We start from the raw sequence: 20,176 nt of genomic DNA, 5'->3' as shown, positions 1-20,176 counted from the left end.
ATGGTATATTTAAGTCCTTTATCCATTTTGAGTTTATTTTTGTGTATGGTGTAAGTTGGTGGTTTAGTTTCATTTTCTTGCATGTATCTGTCCAATTTTCCCAACACCATTTATTGAAGAGACTATCTTGACTCCATTGTATGTTCTTCCCTCCTTTGTCAAATATTAATTGAGCGTATTGGTTGGGGCTGATTTCTGGGCTCTCTATTCTATTCCATTGATCTATATGTCTGTTCTTGTGCCAGTACCAGGCAGTTTGGAGAACAGTGGCTTTGTAATACAGCTTGATATCTGGTATTGAGATCCCACCTACTTTGTTCTTTCTCAGGATCGCTGCACCTACTCGGGGTCTTTTTTTATTCCAGATGAATTTTTGGAGAGTACGTTCTAGGTCTGTGAAATATGCCATTGGTATTTTAATGGGAAGTGCGTTGAATTTATAGATTGCTTTGGGCATTATGGACATTTTAATGGTGTTGATTCTACCAATCCAAGAACATGGTATGTTCTTCCATCTGTTTATGTCTTCCTCTATATCTTTTTTCAACGTCCTGTAGTTTTCTGAGAAGAGGTCTTTTACATCTTTAGTTAAGTTTATTCCTAGGTAGATTAATTATTTTGGTGCGATGGTAAATGGAATTGCTTTTTTAGACTCTCTTTCTGCACATTCACTATTGGTGTATAGAAATGCCATAGATTTCTTGGCGTTAATTTTGTATCCTGCTAAATTGCCAAATTCGTTTATTAAGTCTAATAGTTTATTGATGGAGTCTTTAGGGTTTTTTAAGTATAATATCATGTCATCTGCAAATAAGGACAGTTTTACTTCTTCTTTTCCAATTTGGATGCCTTTTATTTCTTCTTCTTGTCTAATTGCAATGGCTAATACTTCCAGTACTATGTTGAACAGGAGTGGTGAGAGTGGGTATCCCTGTCTTGTTCCTGTTCTTAGGGGAAATGGTGTTAGTTTTTGTCCATTGAGTATAATGTTGGCTGTGGGCCTGTCATATATGGCTTTTATTATGTTGAGGTATGATCCTTCAATTCCCACCTTGCTGAGAGTTTTTTCAAAAAATGGGTGTTGAATTTTGTCCAACGCTTTTTCTGCATCAATTGATATGACTATGTGGTTTTTTTCTTTCAATTTGTTTATGTGATGTATCACGTTTATTGATTTGCGGACATTGTACCATCCTTGCATCCCTGGGATAAATCCTACTTGGTCGTGGTGTATGATCTTTCTGATGTACTGCTGGATCCAATTTGCTAAGATTTTGTTGAGGATTTTGGCATCTATGTTCATGAGTATATTGGCCTGTAATTCTCTTTCATTGTGTTTTCTTTACCTGGTTTTGGTATTAGGGTGATGCTGGCTTCATAGAATGAGCTTGGAAGTGTTCCTTCCTGTTGGATTTTTTGTAGTAGTCTGAGGAGGATAGGTTTTAGTTCTTCCTTGAATGTTTGGTAAAACTCCCCTGTGAAGCCGTCTAGTCCTGGGCTTTTGTTTCCTGGAAGCTTTTTGATGACTGCTTCACTTTCTTCCGTAGTTATTGGCCTGTTGAGATTTTTAGATTCTTCCTGATCAAGTTTTGGAATGTTGTATTTTTCTAGTAATATGTCCATTTCCTCCAGGTTGTCTAGTTTGTTGGAGTAGAGTTGTCCATAGTATTTATTAACAATCATTTGTATATCTTGGGATTTGTTGTTATTTCGCCTCTATCATTTCTGATTTTGTTGATTTGGGTCCTTTCTCTTTGTTTCTTGGTGAGCCTGGCTAGAGTTTGTCAATCTTGTTTATCCTTTCAGAGAACCAGCTCTTTGTTTCATTGATTTTCTGTATTGTTTTTTTGGTCTCTATGTCATTTATTTCTGCTCTAATCTTTATTATCTCCTTCCTTCTGATCACTCTGGGCTTTTCTTGTTGCTCTGTTTCTAATTCTTTGAGCTGTAGAGTTAGCTGATTTACTACCATTTTTTCTTGTTTGTTGAGATAGGCCTGTAGAGCTATAAACTTCCCTCTCAGGACTGCTTTCATTGTGTCCCAAAGGTTTTGGATTGTTGTGTTTTCATTGTCATTAGTTTCCAGGATGTTTTTTATTTCTTCTTTGATCTCATTGGTAACCCAATCAATATTTAATAACGTGCTATTCAGCTTCCAAGTGTTTGAGTATTTTGAGTTGTTTTTGTTGTAGTTTATTTCTAATATTATGGCCTTGTGGTCTGAGAAGATGCTTGGTATGATTTCAATGGTCTTGAATTTGGGGAGACTTTGTTTGTGACCCAATATGTGGTCTATTTTTGAAGATATCCCATGAGCACTTGAGATGAACGTATATTTTGTGGCTGTGGGGTGAAGTGTTCTGAAGATGTCAATTAAGTCCATCTGATCTAGTGAGTCATTTAGGATTGCTGTTTCTTTGCTGAGTTTTTGTCTAGCGGATTTATCCAGTGATGTCAGTGGTGTATTAAAGTCCCCTACTATGATTGTATTGTTGTCGATCTCTCCCCTGATATCTTCCAGGAGTTTTCTTATGTACGTGGGTCCTCCTGCATTGGGTGCATATATGTTTATCAGGGTTATATCCTCTTGTTGTATTGATCCCTTTAGTATTATGAAGTGGCCTTTCTTATCTCTTGTTATGGCCTTCACTTTGAGGTCTATTTTGTCTGATATAAATATTGCTACCCCAGCTTTTTTTTCATTTCCATTAGCCTGAAAGATATTTTTCCATCCCTTCACTTTCATTCTGTGTGAGTCCCTTCTAATGAGGTGGGTCTCTTGTAGACAGCAAATATATGGGTCATGTTTTTTTTTTTTTATCCATTCAGCCACTCGATGTCTTTTGATAGGACCATTTAGTCCATTTACGTTTAACGTTATTATTGAAAGGTACTTGTTTGTAGCCATTTCTATTTTTTTGTGTGGCTGTTTTCTTTCTGGGCTTTTTCGTTCTTTTTTTTACACCAGTCCCTTTAGGATTTCTTGTATTGCTGGCTTGGTGGTGATAAACTCCCTTAGCCTTTTTTTGTCTGTGAAGCTTCTTATTTCCCCTTCAAATTTGAATGATCGCCTTGCTGGATAGAGTATTCTTGGATTCAGTCCTTTTCTTTGCATCACTTTGTAAATTTCTGTCCATTCTTTTCTGGCCTGATGTGTTTCTGTTGAGAAATCATTTGATAATGATAAATGGGGGATCCTTTATAGGTAACTCTCTGTTTCTCTCTTGCAGCCTTTAAGACTCTCTCTCTGTCTTGTACATTTGCCATCGTTATTATGACGTGTCTTGGTGTGGGTCTTTTGGGGTTCATCTTGCCTGGGACTCTCTGTACTTGTGTAACTTCTTTCTTCCCCATATCAGGGAAGTTTTTTGACGTTATTTCTTCAAATAGATTTTCTAATCCTTGCTGCTCTTCTTGTCCTTCTTGCAGCCCTATTATGCATATGTTACTTCGTTTCATGTTGTTCGGAAGCTCCCTTAGGCTCTCCTCCTGCTTTTTAATTTTTTTCTCCAGTTGCTGTTCAGATTGAGCTTGTTTCTCCGCCTTATCTTCTAATTCACTAATTCGGTCCTCTGCTTCTTCTAGTCTGCTGTTGAAACTTCCCATGGTGTTTTTGATTGTATCACTTTTCATTTCTTCCTGATTCTTGCATAGGTTGTTGATTTTCTCATCCATCCGGTGAATGAATTGTACAACCATTATTCTGAATTCTTTTTCTGTTATGTTGCATGCTTCAACTTCATTAATGTCCTTTCTTGGTGACTCCTCATTGTCTTTTTTCTGGGTGTTGTTTTGTCTCTTCATTCTGATTATCTCCCGATGGTTCAAACGTCGAGTTGCGTGGGCCTGGGCTGTGTGCAGTGGGAGCCTCCCACCACCCTAGTGTCACTGAGGAGCTCTGACACTAAGATGTGTGGTTGTTGTGGGTTGGTGAGAACCAGGCTCGCTCAGAGTCAGTGTTGTCAGCGCTCAATGTGTCCTCTTATGCGCCCTCAGAATCAGGGACCCTGCCTGCACCATGCTGAAACAGAGACCCCCCTAAAGCGTGTTGAAAACCAGAGCCCCCTAGCGTGCGCCAGGAGTCAGAGTTCCCCAGAATCCAGTATCAGAGTCTCTGTTGCTTCGCGCGACCTTGCCTTGAGAATCAGGGTCCCTGTGTGCCCTTGCACCAGGAATTGGAGTCACTGGCTCTTAGTATGAATGCCCAGGGAATCAGGATCTCAGGCGCAGGTGAAAAGAAACACAGTCAAGTCTCTGGTGCTTGGTGCTTCCACCTGCCCAGAGAATCGGGGTCCCTGGGCCTGTGATATGTGGGACAAATTCCCGGTGTTCCCGCGATTGCTCCCAGCCCAGGGTCAGAAGCGGGCAGTGCGCGTAGGCTCAGTTCCTGTGGTTTGCGTGTTTGCTTCCAGCCCAGGGTTCAGAAGCCGGCAGTGCGCTTAGGCTCAGTTCCTAGAGTTCAAACATTTGCTTCCAGCCCAGGGCTCAGAAGCTGGCAGTGCGGTTAGGATCAGATCCAAGGTGCTCGGGCACTTCCAGGCTAAAGTTTCTGGAGCGCTGAGGCCCTGGCAAGGGGTGGGTCTATCAGTTAGTTACTCTGGCACTGCCTGCAAGCCTGCTGGAAGGGGGGATGGGCTCTGTTACTCACGGATCTGCAGTGGGGATTTCTGAACTTTTGGTGTCCGCAGGTCTGTAGCTGTGGTCACAGGTCTCTGTCCCCAGTGGCTGCAGGGTCCTGGTATGCTTCTGAGATTAGACTGGGTGGTGCTGAGGCCAGGATCGTAGTCTCAAGCAGCTCTGTTTCCCAAGATGGCGTGGTCTCCGTGCCTGTGCTGGCCGCCCAGGAGTGTCCGTGCAGGAAGCGGGACTCTGCCGCCTAGGACTGCCCGGTTTAGCAGACCCTAAGAAGACCTGCAGAATCTAACTGTCCCTAGCTCACACACACACACCACACACGTCCACACACTCCTCTATCACTTCCTTGCGCTCTCACACTCTCTTCCTCCCTACCATCCTGCTGGTCGCCATTTTGGAAGTCTCCAAAGGTAACCTCTTTAAAAAAATATTTTTTTATTGATTTATGAGAGAGAGGAAGGGAGGGGTGAAGGGAAGGAGGGAGGCAGGAATGGAGGCAGGGTGGGAGAGAGGGAGGGAGGGAGAAAGAGAAACATGAACATGAGAGAGAAACACCAATCAGCTGCCTCCCGCACGCCCGACCCGACTGGAATCGAGCCCGTAACCTGACCATGTGCCCTGACTGGGAATCAAACCAGTAACCTGAAGTGTCTGAGACAACACTCAAGCAAATGAGCCACATCAGCCAGGGCATGAAACCTCTTTTTTGAAAATGTAGTATGAACATTTTCTTATGTCATTAAAAAGTATTTAAAAATTATTTTAATGAATTGCATCATGTATTTGAACTGAAATGTACCTATATACTGTGAAATGCCGAGTATTTTGAAGTTTACTTATTGATAAACTAGAGGTCTGGCGCACTAAATTTGTGCATGGGTATGGTCCCTAGGCCTGGCTGGTGGTCAAGACCATCTTCCCAGGTGCCTGCAGCCCCCCCCCGCCCCCCCCCCCGGTTCCCATTTTGCCATCAGGTGATCAGTGTCTGATGGCTGGGGGAAGGGACTGAGAGATAGGCTGTTCCCGCTGGCTCTTTATCCCCACACCTGCCACAGGTGGCCATCGGGCGATGGGAGCCGGCTGGCCGGGGAAAGAGACCAAGAGGTGGTCAGTGCGCCTCATAGTGACTGGTCCAGCGGTTATTCTGCCCTTACAGTCAATTTGCATATTACCCTTTTATTATATAGGATAATGTCATTGTGAACATATATTTGTATATATCTCCTTGTGCATAATTTTGATTCACAATAAGAAAAAATAGTTCATTTACTCGTTTTTTCTCTCAACAGATATTTATGGAGTAACATCTTTGTGCCATTTCTCTCAGGAGTCAACATAGGGGGGAGGGGCTTTCCATTCCACCTTAGGTTCTTTAGATATGAGCTGATTGGTCAGTTACAGTTGGGCATTCTAGGCTTGGTTGCTAAGATACGAATATTACTCAACCGCTGAACAGTAGTCTCAGGAGACATTTCTGTGTCGTCTGACTGCTTTCTCATAGTGCTACTTGCGCATTGGTGTTGGTGAGAGAATAGAAATAGGCTTAGGCCTAGAGTGGAGGTGAGTTCGAACATGAGAAATAAAGTTGGACAGTGGCTGTGTCAGAATAGCAAAGGGATGGATTCAAGGGGTATTTCCTAAGTACAATTTTCTGTTCTTGAAGGGCTGTGGGTGGTTCGAGAGAGAAGGAGTAAGACTCAAGCACTGCCTAGCCACAGAAATTAAGTTTGAATGGAGAGCAGATACTAAGTTCAATGTGAGATGTACTCAGTTTGAAGAACTGTAACAAATAAGGAATTCTAAAATATAGAGAGAAGGGTTTGCAACTCAAATAAGACTGGAGATATATATATTTTGTAACTCTAAAAAATTTTTAAACATTCATTCTGACTATATTTTTCTAGCAAAGGTTAAATTTCACTAATTCTCTATATTCATTCTGAACAAGCTAAGGGTCTCCAACCCCTTAATTGCCCTGTAATTCACCTTTCTCATCTTTTCTGTTGTGTTGGCTAATGTTTTAGTTCTATCACGACTTAAATTCTCTCAAATTAGGTGATTATTACTACATCATAACAGTTAATAACTTATTTAAATTTGCCAGCTTCTTAGTCAGTGTCCTAATAGAAAACAGATTACATACTCAAATTAGGACAATTCCAGGAGAGTTTAACAAAGAAATTAATTAAAGCAGCTTTATCTAATGAGTATGTATGGGTAGAGAAGAAGAAACCCACAAGAGGCAGTTTAATGTGCCAGAGCTTGTAACAACCAGACTTTTAGCACTGCTAGGCCTGAAGGGATTTGGGAAAGGAGCAGTTGTAGAAACCTGAAAGAAGAGATGTATGTACGGGGTTATCTTGAGAGAAGCAGTGGCCTCAGAGAATTAACATAGTGCATTTCATCAACATCATGAAATCAGGGAAGGTTCCTCATATGTTTCTCTTTCAGATATTTTCAGCAATTTATATGCATTATGGGGGCATCAGTGTTACTCCATCTGTCGTCCTCTTTGTTTCTTTTTCCCAAGCCAAGGATCATCATGCCAGGAGGAACCATGAGACCATACTCTCTGACATGACCATCCTCCCTTTCTGCAGTGTCCTATTGGGGCTACTCATTGGCAAAACTCAATTGCAAGCAAGAGAATAAGGGAACTTAGTTGATGTAGTCCATACTGGGCAGCCTCCACGACACTTAGAGTGGAGCAGGGTGTAGGGAAGATTTGGAGAGCCAACAGAAGATATTCAGGGTGCCATGTGTTTTTACTAATTCCTAGTCCATAATTTCTCACATCCCACTACTCCTTTCCAGGTTTATTTTATTTCTTGGTGAAGAAAATATATTAGAATTTTTTCAGTGAGGGCTTATGAGTAATACATGTCTTCGTATATCTGAAAATGTATTCATTTTGCCTTTCACTCTTGAATGTTATAGCTGAGGATAAGTTTCCAGATTGATAGATATTTTCCTTCAAAACTTGGAGGCTATTATTGCATTGTCTCATCTACTATTGCTGACAAGAAGTCTGCCGTTGGTCTGTTATCTCCTCTGTAGTTCATCTTTTTTCTCTGAACTTTTTATGATTCTCTCACTTTCCTTGATCTTTTATCTTATTCCAATGTATCTAGGTATGAATTTATTTTTATCCTGTGAAATTCTTGGTGTGCTTTTTCAATCTGAGGATTCATATCTTTAATTCTGAAAGATTCTCAGCCGTTATTACTATTACCTTCTGCCCATTCACTCTATTATTTTTGAATTCCCATTAAGCATCTATTGGAGTTTTTCATGCTATCTTTCATCTCTCTCAACATTTTTCTTCATCTCTCTCTCTATATCTGTACCATGTTCTGAGTCACTTTAGTCTACTTTCCAATTCACGAATTCACTTTCAGCTGTGTCTAGTCTACTATGAAATCTTTCTACTGAGGTGTTTAATTCATCTCGATGTTTTTCTTTTCTGTATCTGTCATGTAAAAAAGTAACTGCTGCCCTGGCTGGGTGGCTCAGTTGGTTGGAGCATCATCCTGTACACCAGAAGGTGTGGGTTTGATTCCCATTTAGGGCACATACCTAGGTTGGGGATTCACTCCTAGGTTGGGGTTTATATACAGGAGGCACCTGATGGATGTTTCTCTCTCACATTGATGTTTCTATCTCTCCCTTCTTTTTCTCTAAATAAACATATATTCAGAGGAGGATAAAAATTAAAAATATATATTTTTGTTGTTAAATAAACATTGAAAAACATACATGAGCCAATTGTGTAGACCTCAATGATTTATCACAAAGAAGGTATCAGTGTTACCACCATCTAGGTCAGGGGTCCTCAAACTACGGCCCGCGGGCCACATGCGGCCCACCGAAAACATTTATCCGGCCCGCCGGGTGTTTTTGCCGCCGCTGTGTGCATAGGAATTTGTCCATAGTTTTTTTTAAAACTATAGTCCGGCCCTCCAACGGTCTGAGGGACAGTGAACTGGCCCCCTGTTTAAAAAGTTTGAGGACCCCTGATCTAGGTAAAAAATTGACATCACCAGAACCCTGGAATTCCCTATTGTGATCCTTCCTAGTCACAATTCCCTCCCAGCATAGCCCATGAAAACTTTATAACAATCACTCCCTTGCCTTTCTTGAAAGTTTTACTACCTAAGTTTACATCCCTAAACACAGTAGTCTATATATGCCTGCTGTGAGCTTTTTATAGATGCAGTAATGAAGTTTGTGTTATTTTGTGTATGGTTTTTTTTTCATTCATTTTACATTTGTTAGATTTATACATATTATTACATAAGATTGTCATTTGTTCATTTTCATTGCTGTAGACGATTCCATCAGATGAATGATATATAAATATATCACAACTTATTTATCTGTTATGATGATGATGGAAATTTGACTCACAGTTTGGGGCTATTATGATAATGGCACTATGAACAGGCATGTGTGTCTGCTGCTGTAAGTGAACATGCATTTTTGGTAGGCGCATAGCTAGGAAAGGATCATAAAGTAGATAATACCAAATTGTTTTCCAAAGTGGCTGTTTTGTTTTACACTCCCACTAGTAGTATAAGAAAACTTCTATTGTTCCACACCCTTGCCACATTTTTCATTGTAAACCTTTTAAATTTCAGCCATTATGGTGAGTGTAGGATACATTTTTGTGGCTCTCATTTCCACTTCCCTAATCCCTAGTGAGGCTGAGCCACACTTTTTAAGTGTTTATGGACCATTAGTATATCCTCTTTTATGAATTCTTCACAAGTGTCTTCTTATCCAATTTTTCTATTTGTCTTTTTTCTTGATATGCAGGAAAGTGTTATATATTTTAGATGTGAAGCCTTTGTTGATTTTATGGTGACATTGCCCTTTTTTCATGCTGTAGTTTACCAGTTTTTACTCACCTATTGATGTCTTTTGATGACTAGTAGATTTTAATTTCTCTCCCAAATTTGATTTGAGAAAATGCCAAACCTATAGAAAAGTTGAAAGAACAGTACAATGAGCACCTATTATTCTTCAACTTACATTCACCAAATTGCTAAAGTATTTTGCCATATTGGTGTTCTCTAGTTCTTTTCCAGTCTCTCTCTCTCTCTCTCTCTCTCTCTCTCTCTCTCTCTCTCTCTCTCACACACACACACACACACACACACACACACAGGTCTGAATCATTTTGGAGTAAACTCAGATTTATATTATGATACTATTAGTATTCTGGCATGCATCCCCTTTGAAAAAAGCAAATTCTAATAAAATTATTATACTCCAGGAACTTACTGATACAATAACATTGTCAATATAATATAGCCTATGGTCAAATTTCCCAAATCTCTTCAAAATTTTCTTTATAGCTGTGTTTCCCCCACATAAGTTCCAACGAAGATCATGGATTACATTCCCCTTTTAGCAAAACATTCCACCAATAATTTGTATCTTTAGTTGCCTTGTAGACTGTCCCATAATCTGGATTTCAGTGATTGTTTCCTCATTAGAGATTCAGGTTAAATGTATTGAGCCAAAATGCTGCATAGGTGATGTCATCAATTTTCTTTTGCATCATCAGAAGGCACATGATATCAGCTAGTTCCATTATTGGTGATGCCTAGTTTGATCCCTTCGTGAAAGTGGTTTCCATCAGGTCTTCCCATTGTAAAGTACCTTTTGTCCTTTTGCAGTTTGTAAGTAATATGAATGGTGATACCTTGAGGCCATGGTTATCTCTTGTTTCATTGATGCTTCTTGTCTGCATCAACTATTTCATCTGTAGTTGCAATTCTGTCATTTCTTCTATATTTATTAGCTGGCATATTTTGGAGTGGAATCCCCTCTTCCAGCCATCGTGCATTTTTGGTTCCAATTTGGACTCATGGGTTGGTATTTCTTTTAATATATTTTATTGATTTTATACAGAGAGGAACGGAGAGGGATAGAGCATTAGAAATATCAATGAGAGAGAAAAACATCAATCAGGTGCCTCCTGCATACACCCTATTGGGGATGTGCCCGCAATCAAGGTTCATGACCTTGACTGGAGTTGAATGCTCTGTCCACTGAGCCAAACCAGTTAGGGCCATGAGTTGGTATTTTATTCAATGGGCTTTAATCTATTCCCATCATTATTCGTTTTGATGTTCAAATTGTTTCTCATTTCGCCAATGGGAGAACCCTTTAATCGGAAACTTCTGTCCTTTTCATGTGTACCCATTAGTTGTTGAGCACTTCCTTAGTTCTGGCATAAAAAGATACTCAGATTGCACTTTTCCTACTCCCAACCAGTAGTCAGCTCCTTCTCCAAGGAGCCGTTCTTGTTACAGAGTGCTGTGGGGACGACGTGTGGGAAGCAGCATTTGGGCAGTAGATGTGCTTTTGCTGCTGGAGTGTCATTGCTTCTAGGCTTTTCCAGTGAACAGCGATAACGATGAGTGGTGGATGTTTATTCACACTTCCAATTACAACGGGAACATCGTAAGGCTCCCATTACACATTACATCTCACATTTTCCATGGCAAGAATCCTGTTTCCTGAAAAGCATCACTACCTTTAGCACAATATGCACAATAGGTGCAGCATTCCCACCATAATAACACTACCAATAACAAACTCATTAAGCTGGTTTCAGGGCTTCTTTGCAAGTATTTTTATCCTTAGATTATATCACACTAAGGATGTCCAGTTAGAGCAGTGTTTAAAGTTACTTGAATTATTTTTTTTCTGCATTGCTATTTAATCAGTTTTGTATGCAGTTAGATTCATTTTTTTCTGTTGTATTGAGTTTTTGATCCAACTGGATTTAGTTTATTTTTGAATATGTACAGCATTTACATGGTTTAAAAGTAAAAACTTTATGGAAAGGTAAAGCCAGAGGAGTTTCTTTTTTTTTAAAATTAAATCTTTATTGTTCAGATTATTACATTTGTTCCTCTTTTCTTCCCCCCCATAACTCCCCTCCTCCCAGTTCCCGCCCCACCCGCTGCCCTCACTCCCCACCCACTGTCCTTATCCATAGGTGCACGATTTTTGTCCAGTCTCTTCCCGAATCTCCCACACCCCTCTCCCCCCCCCAAGAATAGTCAGTCCATTCCCTTTCTATGTCCCTGATTCTATTATAATCACCAGTTCATTCTGTTCATCAGATTATTTATTCACTTGATTTCATGATTCACTTGTTGATAGATGCATATTTGTTGTTCATAATTTGTATCTTTACCTTTTTCTTCCTCTTCCTCTTCTTAAAGGATACCTTTCAGCATTTCATATAATCCTGGTTTGGTGGTGATGAACTCCTTTAGCTTTTCCTTATCTGTGAAGCTCTTTATCTGACCTTCAATTCTGAATGATAGCTTTGCTGGATAAAGTAATCTTGGTTGTAGGTTCTTGGTATTCATCACTTTGAATATTTCTTGCCACTCCCTTCTGGCCTGCAAAGTTTCTGTTGAGAAATCAGCTGACAGTCGTATGGGTATTCCCTTGTAGTTAACTGAGTTTCTTTCTCTTGCTGTTTTTAAGATTCTCTCTTTATCTTTTGCTCTTGGCATTTTAATTATGATGTGTCTTGGTGTGGTCCTCTTTGGATTCCTTTTGTTTGGGGTTCTCCACGCTTCTTGGACCTGTAAGTCCATTTCTTTCACCAGGTGGGGGAAGTTTTCTGTCATTATTTCTTCAAATAGGTTTTCAATATCTTGCTCTCTCTCATCTTCTGGCACCCCTATAATTCTGATGTTGGTACGCCTGAAGCTGTCCCAGAGGCTCCTTACACTATCCTCGCATTTTTGGATTCTTTTTTCATTTTGTTTTTCCGGTTGGGTGTTTTTTGCTTCCTCGCATTTCAAATCATTGACTGGATTCTTGCGCTCCTCTTGTCTGCTGTCGGGAGTCTGTATAATATTCGTTATTTCAGTCCGTGTATGCTTAATTTCTAGTTGGTTCCCCAATATAACATCGAGGGTCTCATTAGTTTTCTTGTAGATCTCATTAAGTTTATCGGCGGCTTCTAAACAGTTCTTGAGGGACCTTAAAAGTGTGGTTCTGAACTCTATATCTTCCATTGACAATTTTGTCCTGTTTCTTTGTCTCCGCATTTTGTTATGCTTCCTTGGTGCACCCCCTAGTGGTCTTTGTGCGCAGTCTTATAGTTAAACCTTGATTGTTGTAGCTAATACCAGGGAGGGTTTGACCTCCAGGTCAAGTGGCTATGAGAATCAGCTGTGTCTGCAGTGAGAGAACTTCTGTCCTCTAGGGAGGTGCTAATCTAGCCTTTGCCTGAGGCTATCCGGCAAATGCCTCTGTGTAGGGCTTGGGCGGGGTGGGTCGCACAGGATCAACAGGGTGGGCCGGAGAGAGCAGTTATGGCGGCTCTCAGTCCTGTCCCCAGGGGCTCTGCCTCTCTGAGTCCCAGCAACGGCTGCAATCCTCGGAGAGAAAGCTGCACTCGCTCTGACCAAAGCCAGACAGTCCCGCTTCTCCCGTTTGAGTCTGGGTCCCTAAAGACTCGCCTGTATCTGGAGCTCAGAGTCTGCGACTCCCTCCCGATTGAAAACGCCAACCGCGCCCTCCGCCGCCAGCCGGCTCCTCGCACTCCGCACCTCAGAATTTGACTTCAGCACTGCGCCTCCTCTGAGTGTCCGTATGCGTTTCTCTTTCCTCCTAGTTGTAGGACTTCCACTCAGCCAGCGTTCCTGTGGTTCTGGGTGACGTCCCTTCCGTTTTTTGGTCTCACTTTTGAAGTAGTTGTTCAAAGCAGCAAACTCCGGCGTTAACCTATGCTGCCATCTTGGTTTTCCCCCCCAGAGGAGTTTTAATGCCATCCTTAGCCCTTCCGTTCTCCTCTTACGCACCCCAATAGTAATCATTTTCATTAATTTCTGGGTTTTATTTCTCTGTGGTCCTCTCCCCTCCTAATAAATAAAACTATACACATTAATAGGAATATATATGTGCACACAAATGTACACTTATCCTTATTTTTTTTATTACTCTAAAGGTAGCATAATTGCACATTGTTCCATAGAGATCTTACTTACACTTTGATTGCATAATACCCCACTGGGGAATATGCCGTAGTATATTCCTCCAGTCTCCAACTCATAGGCAGTTACATTGTTTTCAATATTTTGCTGTTACAAATATGAAACGATATGTGGACAAAGTTACTCATTATAGTGACATAATATAGTTTCATATTAATGGCAGGGGATTTTTCAGGGTAAATTCTACAAGTGAGAGTTTGCTGAGGGGAGAGTGAATAAAATGTGATGTTAGATGTTATGATACTTCACTCCAGGGGGTCGTGCTGGTGTGGGTTCTCACCAGTCCTGTGTGGCAGAGCTTGTTTCCCAGCATTGCATGCTTTAAAAATTGTGTCAATCTGATATGAGAAGAAATGGAACCTTGGTGTGGTTTCAGTTGTTTCTTTTTTATAGAACTTGTAATGAATTCTTTCTCCTGCCCCCATTGATTTTCAGAGAGAATGGAAGGGAGGGAGGAGTGGACGAGTGAGAGAGAGAGAGAGAGAGAGAGAGAGAGAGAGAGAGAGAGAGAGAGACATTGTTGTGAGAGAGACACATAGATGGTTGCCTCTCACACGTGCCCTGACCAGGACCAGGGAAGAACCTGCAACTGAGGTATCTGGCCTTGACTGGAAATCGAAGCTGAGATACTTTGGTCTGAGGGCCAATGCTCAAATTGGCCAGTGACATTATAATTCTTTAAATAGATGTTTCTTGATCTGCAGGCCAATGCTCTTACCACTGATCCAAACCCGCCAGGTGTGGCTCAAGTGTTGAGTGTTGACCCAGGAACCAAGAGGTTACTGGTTCAATTCCCAGTCAGGGTACATGCCTGGGTTTTATGCTCAATTCCAAGTAGGGGGTGTGCAGGATGTCTGAGAGGCATCTCAGACATTCATCTCAGACCGATGAATGATTCTCTCTCTCTTTTTTTTAAAAAAATATATTTTATTGCTTTTTTACAGAGAGAAAGGCAGAGGGATAGAGAGTTAGAAACATCGATGAGAGAGAAACATCGATCAGCTGCCTCCTGCACACTTCCTACAGGGTATGTGCCGCAACCAAGGTACATGCCCGTGACCGGAGTCTAACCTGGCACCCTTCAGTCCGCAGGTCGACGCTCTATCCACTGAGCCAAACGGCTTAGGGCTGAATGATTCTCTCTTATCATTGATGCTTCTAGCTCTCTCTCCCTCTCCCTTCATCTCTGAACTCAATAAAATATATATTTAAATTTAAAAAAAGATGTGATCCAAAGGGCTGGCTGAGATCCTAAAAGTTGGTACCTAATAACACATATCCAATCTCTTAGGATTCTCATATTGATTTTTATTACAGTAAGTTTTCACATGATGAATAGAGTCTCCAGGATTTAATGAATTGCCAAAGGATATATTGCTAGTGAAGGGCAAAGTCATAATCAGCAACCACACTGGTCTCTTCTGGTTTTTCATTATTTTTTGTATGATTTCATCATACTATGTTACCCACTTTTGAAGAAAAACATACCCAATTCCAGCAAGAGAGAAACAGTTCCCCTCTACCAACCCTCTTTATTCCTTACAGAGATATTTAGAGCTATGGCAGCTTCCTCAGCTAACTCGAAAGGGAAGTTGAGCCAGTATATCTCAAAAGAAGACATCGAGAAATTTATGATGGCACTCAAAGTTGGAGGTCAGGTGAGGACATCTCAGACATCTTCCTGGCACTGGCCCCAGGGTGGAACCACCTCCATAAAGGTAGCTGGTTGGGTGCATACCCATTCTGTCAGGAGGGGGGCAAGTATTTCCAGTCAGCAGAGCACTACTCGGCTCAGTCCCTTCACAGCTCCAGGTCAGGTTCCCATGTCCCTAGGTTAACCCATAAACTTCTCCACCTACTTCCCCCCAAACCTGGGTCCAGCTTTAATCTTCTCTCTAGACTCAGTCCTCCTCTTCCTTTCTCTACCATGGATCACTACTCTTTCTTTCTTTCTTTTAACCCTCCATCCTTCAACCTTCCTTTCTTCTTGAATCCCTTCTCTCCTCTAGATGTCAGAAGATGATATCATAAAGACCCTCAAACTACTGGAAGTCAAAATTCTAAATACTAAGATGCCTAATACATTCTGCCGGAAAATTACAGGTGTCCTTATCAACTACCTGAGGAGAATGGTGAGGAGCTCATGCCTGTGGGTTGGGGGCTATGGGGAAAGAAAGGATTCCAGATCTAAAGCCAGGAGTTCCTTTCTGGTGGGTGATGACATTTTGAAGTTAAGTAGTATTTGGGAGATGAGTACCTCAAGTTTCTAAACAGTTTCCTAGAGCGTATGTCTTATACCCTGAACATGTCTCAAGAACTGTGACCTAAAAGTTAAAGTAATGAAGGAAGGTGGTAGGGTGAAAGAAGTGAGATGGAAAGGGGGAAACGGATTTAGGCTTTGGGCCTCAAAATCTAAGCTGTCCTAATCCTCCTCCTGGGATATTTTAGGCAGTCACACCTTTGCTGTTGCAACTCAGCTAATCACCTCAATTTATTCATTTATTTATTTATTTATTTATTTATTTATTTATTTATTGCTTGAAGTATTACAAAGGGTATTACATATGTGTCCCTTTTTCCCCCCCCACCCTAGACAGTCCCCTATCAATTTATTTACTATCCTATTTAAATCCACCCACTTGCCTGCTAGCCCAACTTTGGACTGAACATTCATGACCACTACCTATCATCTATCCAGATACTATTATACTTAATTTTCCTGGTACTGGGTAAATCTGGTTTCTGATTTTCTTGGTTAACTGTCTACATACAAGGTGTCTTCCATTTTACCTGCCTTCTTTGGCACACCTGTTTACTGATCAAGACCTGACCCTTCAAGAAATTTTCAAAGTTACCTCCATAATGTACCCACACCTGTGATGACGGTTCACTTGTAGCTTCAGGGAAAGCTCTGTGCTCTGGAAATGCCAAGCCCCATTCCCACCCCAACACAAGCCCGGAGACTTTGCAGTTTTTCATTTCCTGCCCTCTTGCATACTCTAGGAAGCTCTTGCCCTCTATCATGGGAAAGGTGTATGTTGAGTGTGGTTGTAGGATGAGATAGGATAGTTACTGCCCTCTAGATAGAGGAGAACACTTACTGAGCAAAGCCAATTCTCAGAAGCTGAGGCACTCATCTTGGAGATTAGTCTTGGAACACTGAGTCTTTCTTTTTCCAGGAGACAAAGGGAGAACTGGAAAAGGCCTTCACTGTGGTCCTAATGGCTCTGGGGTCACATTTTCCAGAAGTGATCATTGTCAAGCTATGGGACAGACCAAATATATACTGTCTGCCCCCAAGGAGCCTCATGGTTGCAGTGGGGAAGATCATCCTTTCCCAAGGTATTGGTCCCCGTGGTGGAAGAGTTTATCTGAGAAAGGAACAGGGGCTACAGGTCGTGGGGGTGCTGTATGGAATTTAGAATATAGCTTTATTCTCCTGACTCCTTTCACTGTACTAGTATATCTCCACTTAGTTTAGTCAAGGGTGTGTGTGTAGGGGCGAGGGGGTAAAACTAGCATCCCTGTGGGACCAATGGGAACTCAGGAGGGAGTTCCTGGAGAATAGGAGTGGCACAGGAGAGCATATTAAAGCTCAGGAAACTGTGGGGCTGGAGGTAAGACTAGGAGAACTAGAGGGAAGGCTGAATAGAAAGCCCCCATTCAACAGAGGTGGGGAGGGGCAAAAGAGAAGTGAGGAGTGCTTTGCTTAGGGCAGGGGTGGGCAAACTTTTTGACTGGAGGGCCACAATGGGTTCTTAAACTGGACCTGAGGGCCGGAACAAAAGCATGGATGGAGTGTTTGTGTGAACTAATATAAATTCAAAGTAAACATCATTACATAATAGGGTACGGTCTTTTTTTTTTTTTTAGTTTCATTCATTTCAAACTGGTGGGATCCGGCCCATGGGCCGTAGTTTGCCCACGGCTGGCTTAGGAGAATCTGAAGTTTTGAATTTGATTAGAGGTTTGGAAGGTAATAGTGTACTAGGATGAGGCAGAGAATCACCATACAATCTCCATCCTGGTGGCTGTTGGTGACAGCATTAGTTCTCTTACCCATTGTATTCCCCTCCCTCAATCAAAAAGTGTTGAGGAAAAAATCAGGTCATCAGGCAAATGCCAGACCCTGCCCTTTCTTTGCCACTTGGACCTTGGGCCAGAGAGATATTGGGGGAAGTCAGCTGGCCTTCTGGGCATTAGGTTCAAAATGACAAGGCTTATGGTTTGGGCTGCATAGCAAACTCAGAGGACACAGCACAGAAGCTGGAAATGTGTCTCTTGATCTAATCAGGGCAAATGTTCTCACTTTAGAAGAGTGAGAGAGCCTCAGGCTGCACAGATCTTTGCTCCATAAGGGTCCTTGGAAGGGAGTGTGCATGTGTAGGGTGTGGCAGTACCATGCATCTGCATGCTGTGCTAGCATCCATTATGGAGCTTCATTATCCCAACAGCCCTGTGAGGTGGGCACATTAGGAACAGTAGTCCTATTTAACAGCTCAGGACATGGAAACTAGCATAAATTAAGTATCTTACTCTGGGTTGCCCAGACTCTTTGGAGGCAGAGCTAGGAGCAGAACCCAAACCTCCTGGTCCCTAATCATAAGATTTTGTACACTAAGGCGGGAGGCTCCTTTCCTTGGGATAGGGATGTTTTTCTTTTACTTTGCCTCCCAGATACAGTTTCCTATGTTGGTTCTATATGGAGATTTATCCAGCCTCTTCTGAAGTTGGCCCAAGAGAAGAATGACATGTTGGCGATATGTCATGGTAAGGGTCAGGAGGGTCTGGGGAAAGGCTTAATTGGAATCCGGGAGGGAGGAAAGAAGACCAGGAAGAGACTGGGTCCCTCTGAATTTGGATCTCTTCAGTCTATGGAAGGGGAAGATGATGGCTGAGAGCAGGCCAGGTATGAGTAGATGCTCTTCTCCATCTGACCTTTCTTGGCCTGGTTTGGGGCAAGGAGCAAACTTGATAGGGAGGCTGTAGGTGTTGACCGCCTTTCTCTTTCACTTTCCCTGCCTATCCTGGAACTAGGTGAGGTCAGAAAGGAACGATAGTTGGGGAGGTGGTGGGCAGGTGGGTCTTTCCCAGAACAGGACCCCCAAAGCCCTTTTTGGGTTGGGGAGGAGAGGACTGTACTTATAGGTGTGCATGCTTTACTTTGTGGGATGGGAAAGGTGATGGGCAGCTCTAACTCCCTTCCCTCCGTACAGTATTCTATGGATTGGCCATCAGTGCCCAGAAACACCTGGATTCCTGGGATGATAAGGTGACGGGCTTTAGTCAAAGGGAAATGTCCATGAAGGCCTACATCACCTTCCGCATCTTCCTCAACCGTTGGTCTTTGAAGAGCAAGGACAAGGTGGGAGTGGGAGATAACAGGGGTTGGGTGGATGGGCTGAAGGGGTAACGCTTGAGCCACAGGTGGGCTCAAGTTTGTCCACTTGCTGGTAGAAGGCTGACTCACGAGGGTCTTCTGGGAGAGCAGGTGTTCCTCCTCAGGCTCCTCTTACCATGCTCCAGAAAAACATAGAGTAAAAAAACACCGCACTGTCCATTCACTTATTTGTTAAGTGTTCAATTTACATTTATTGATTAGTCTCATTTGCCAGGTATGATGCTGGACCCTGGTCATACAAATATGAATAAAGCACAACCCCTGAGGACTTTTCTTCCTTCATTCTATTGCTGATGCAAGTTTCTATATCTCCGTAGGCACAGGTGACAGTGCAGGTTCTGCAGATAATGGGCCACCTTTTCTTCCTTATGCCATCATCCAAACTCAAGAACCAAGTAAACCGGTTAACACGATGGTTAATGATTTTGATGTCCACGAAAGTGACACCTTTCTACATTTCCCAGGTGATTGGGTTGTGCGTGAGAGGGAAATTTGACTCGTTCATGTATTTCATATTTATTGAGTAGTTAATGTTGGAGTGGGCAAAGCTTGGCCCATAGGTCAAATCCATTCTGAAGCTTATTTTTGTAAGGAATGTTTTACTGGAACTCAGCCATGTCCATTTGTTGAATTCACCTCATGCTTTGAAACTCTCTGACTTCCTTGTCTCTGACCTTTAGACCCAGCTTTAAAGGGCCTATGAGATAAGATCAAGCCTACCTGGAATACCTCCCTATGTTAAAGTCAACTGGTATGGGACCTTACTTATAAATGGTGTCCCAAAATTGATGCAAGAAGTAATTTTGATAGAAAACACAGGTTTATAATTAAAAATTGTAATCTTTTTATTGATTCATGAAGTATACAGTATAGGGTTATGTATAGAATAGCATATTGGGTAAAAGGCTTCTCGAAATGTCCAATTCTTGACTACAGTGCCGAATTGATTTCCTTGGACTCTCAGCTACACTCTCATGAACTGCTTTGATGTTTTGTGTTGAACGACTTGTTGAAGGACGGCCAGAGTGTTTAAGATCACTAATTGATCCAGTCTGTCTAAATTTTTTAATTAATCTCTTCACAGTTGATGAAGTAAAATCACTATTCC

At 41.9% G+C, this 20,176-nt stretch overlaps 1 protein-coding gene across 1 annotated transcript in view; it reads left to right on the top strand.

Moving 5' to 3' along the window:
• Positions 1-15,226: 15,226 nt before the first annotated feature.
• Positions 15,227-20,176, top strand: part of LOC308513844 (maestro heat-like repeat-containing protein family member 1) — a gene marked incomplete at both ends in the record, with an annotated part of 66,177 nt that continues 61,227 nt past the window's right edge. The window contains 5 exons of the mRNA XM_081083945.1: positions 15,227-15,325; positions 15,677-15,799; positions 16,847-17,009; positions 18,345-18,437; positions 18,884-19,032. Of these exons, the coding sequence (XP_080940071.1) occupies positions 15,227-15,325; positions 15,677-15,799; positions 16,847-17,009; positions 18,345-18,437; positions 18,884-19,032 (627 nt within the window). The remainder of the gene's footprint in view (positions 15,326-15,676; positions 15,800-16,846; positions 17,010-18,344; positions 18,438-18,883; positions 19,033-20,176) is intronic.

The sequence above is a fragment of the Myotis nattereri genome, assembly GCF_964212035.1.
Source record: "Myotis nattereri genome assembly, chromosome: 2".
NCBI classification, from domain to species: Eukaryota; Metazoa; Chordata; class Mammalia; order Chiroptera; family Vespertilionidae; genus Myotis; species Myotis nattereri.
This window is presented reverse-complemented; position numbering and strand designations above follow the sequence as displayed.